At 56.8% G+C, this 1,933-nt stretch overlaps 1 protein-coding gene across 1 annotated transcript in view; it reads right to left on the bottom strand.

Moving 5' to 3' along the window:
- Positions 1–1,933, bottom strand: part of WDR90 (WD repeat domain 90) — a 61,833-nt gene that overhangs the window by 31,088 nt on the left and 28,812 nt on the right. Inside the window, 2 exon segments of the mRNA XM_035895625.1 lie at positions 806–929; positions 1,871–1,928. Of these exon segments, the coding sequence (XP_035751518.1) occupies positions 806–929; positions 1,871–1,928 (182 nt within the window).

Raw genomic sequence — 1,933 nt, 5'->3', positions numbered from 1 at the left:
GTTTAGTGGTGGGATGGCAGGGTTAGGTTAAAGGTTGGACTCGATGATCTTAAAGGTCTTTTCCAACCAAAGCGATGCCATGATTCTATGATCACATGGGAAATTACTGCCTGGCCCAAAAGCCTCTTCGCTGTCTCCTGTAAGATTCCTCCTTTTGCCTCCTCCTCCCCCAAATATAAGGATACTGAAGCATCTCCCAGGTCCGACCTACACTGGTACTTCCCAAGGCTTAGCTCGGCGCTGCGCGCTTTAGCCAACACCGCTAAGCTGATGACTGGGATGAGCAGCAGCTTGTGACCGACACACTTCTCTGGCAAAAACCTCACCGCCGGTGGGAGCCCGGCGCCGAAGCCGAGGATGGTACGCTTACGTCCGCCCCCTGCGGAGGCGTGACGGCCCACGGCAGCGCAGCGGCCCCCGTCAGCCTGCCCTTGAACTCCGCAAGAGGCCGACGCGCTCCCCAGGAACGGCACGCGCAGGAGAAAGGCTCGCGTCGCTCCGAGCCAGCCACGGGAGCAATCCCAGCAAGAGCCCGTTGAGAGAGAGGACCCGGGTTAACGCCAGGCGCGGGAGCGCTCCGCGGCCTTTTTCCTACCCCAAAATATCACCCGTCAGCAATTAAGCTTAGACCAGGGCAGACGTATTAATGACACCTAAACGCTGGGTGACCAAAACGTCGCCGCTTGAGCCCCAGGTTTGTTCGGATCTGTCGTTCCTTAAGCGGCGTCACCCACCCTGCCTCCCCCCGGGGGACGGGACGTCTCAGAGCCGCGGTGGGGTCAAGCGCAGCCGGGAGCAGCCGTACCTGATGTAGTCGTAGAGGTCGTGCCACTTCTCTCCCTTGGGCACAGGGAAAGCCATCTCCCGTGGCATGGGGGCGACCCCGCGGTAGGCCAGGTCGCTTTGCCGGGCCTCGGAGAAGGTCACGCCTGGCAGCAGAGAGGGAAAAAGGCGTTCAGTTCTGCAAGGCCGAGATCACGGGTTCGGCACAAGCCGTTTCCCTGACAAACAACGGTCACAACCCCGAGGTCTGTATCGAACCAAGACGCCTTTGCACGGGAATATTCATGGAGGTTGCGAGTTCTGGGAAAGACCCCAGAGCATAAACCCTTGGTGTGGAGTTAGAAATCCCCCAGGCCCAAGGGAATCCACTTTGGTTTCTATTCGGCGGGTCAGCAGTTTCATGCAATTCGCATTAAGGCTCCGTTCTCATTTTCTTGTCGTCTTTCCTTCCCGCGTTTGCAAGTTCACAAACGTCTTTCAGACATCACAGGTTTCAGGAACCCGAAAGCCGCACCTTTATCTCCCCCCTCACTGATGCTTTCGGGCCAGTGGGTTCAGGCAGGTTTCCCGCACACACACAAAAAAAAAAAAAAAAAAAAAAAAAGGCAGAAACCAAGGTTTTGACTGAAATCTCTCTGCCACGCTGAGCAGACAGATTAAAAAAAAAAAAGAAAGTAGGTTGGGAGATTTCTGAGGCAAAACCCCCCCAGGATCTTCCGGCAGATAAAAGAGGGGCCTCAGAGAAGTGAGGCTCGGTAACTTCTGTATTTTTTTTTCCCCTGAAAACAAAGTTTCTAACCTCGGTAAGATAGTTAACTTTGCTGTTATTGTTCACTTCTACGGCCGGGAAGCGCGAGGACCCCTTCCTCCAGCCGTCGGGGGATCGTATGCACCAGCGCACGCAAAACTTAACGGCACAAGCGAGCGTTTTGCCCTTTCTGCTTCCCATCCCACCGCTCAGCAGCGGCACCCCCGTGCCCTGCCAGGGCTGGCATCGCGCCGGCAAAAGCGGCTTTAAACCCGGCCTGGGCGGGGGTTTAAGCCACGAGAGGAGCCGGAGGCCACCCCCACGGCCGCAGCTCCTCACCCGGGTCGAACAGCAAGTCGCTCGTGCAGAGGTTTTTCACCCGCAGGATGGAGCTGAGCTTGA

Source organism: Egretta garzetta, unplaced genomic scaffold (genome assembly GCF_000687185.1).
Source record: "Egretta garzetta isolate BGI_Z169 unplaced genomic scaffold, ASM68718v1 scaffold140, whole genome shotgun sequence".
Classification (NCBI taxonomy): Eukaryota; Metazoa; Chordata; class Aves; order Pelecaniformes; family Ardeidae; genus Egretta; species Egretta garzetta.
Note: the sequence above shows the minus strand (reverse complement) of the source record. Positions and strands in the feature narration are given on the sequence as shown.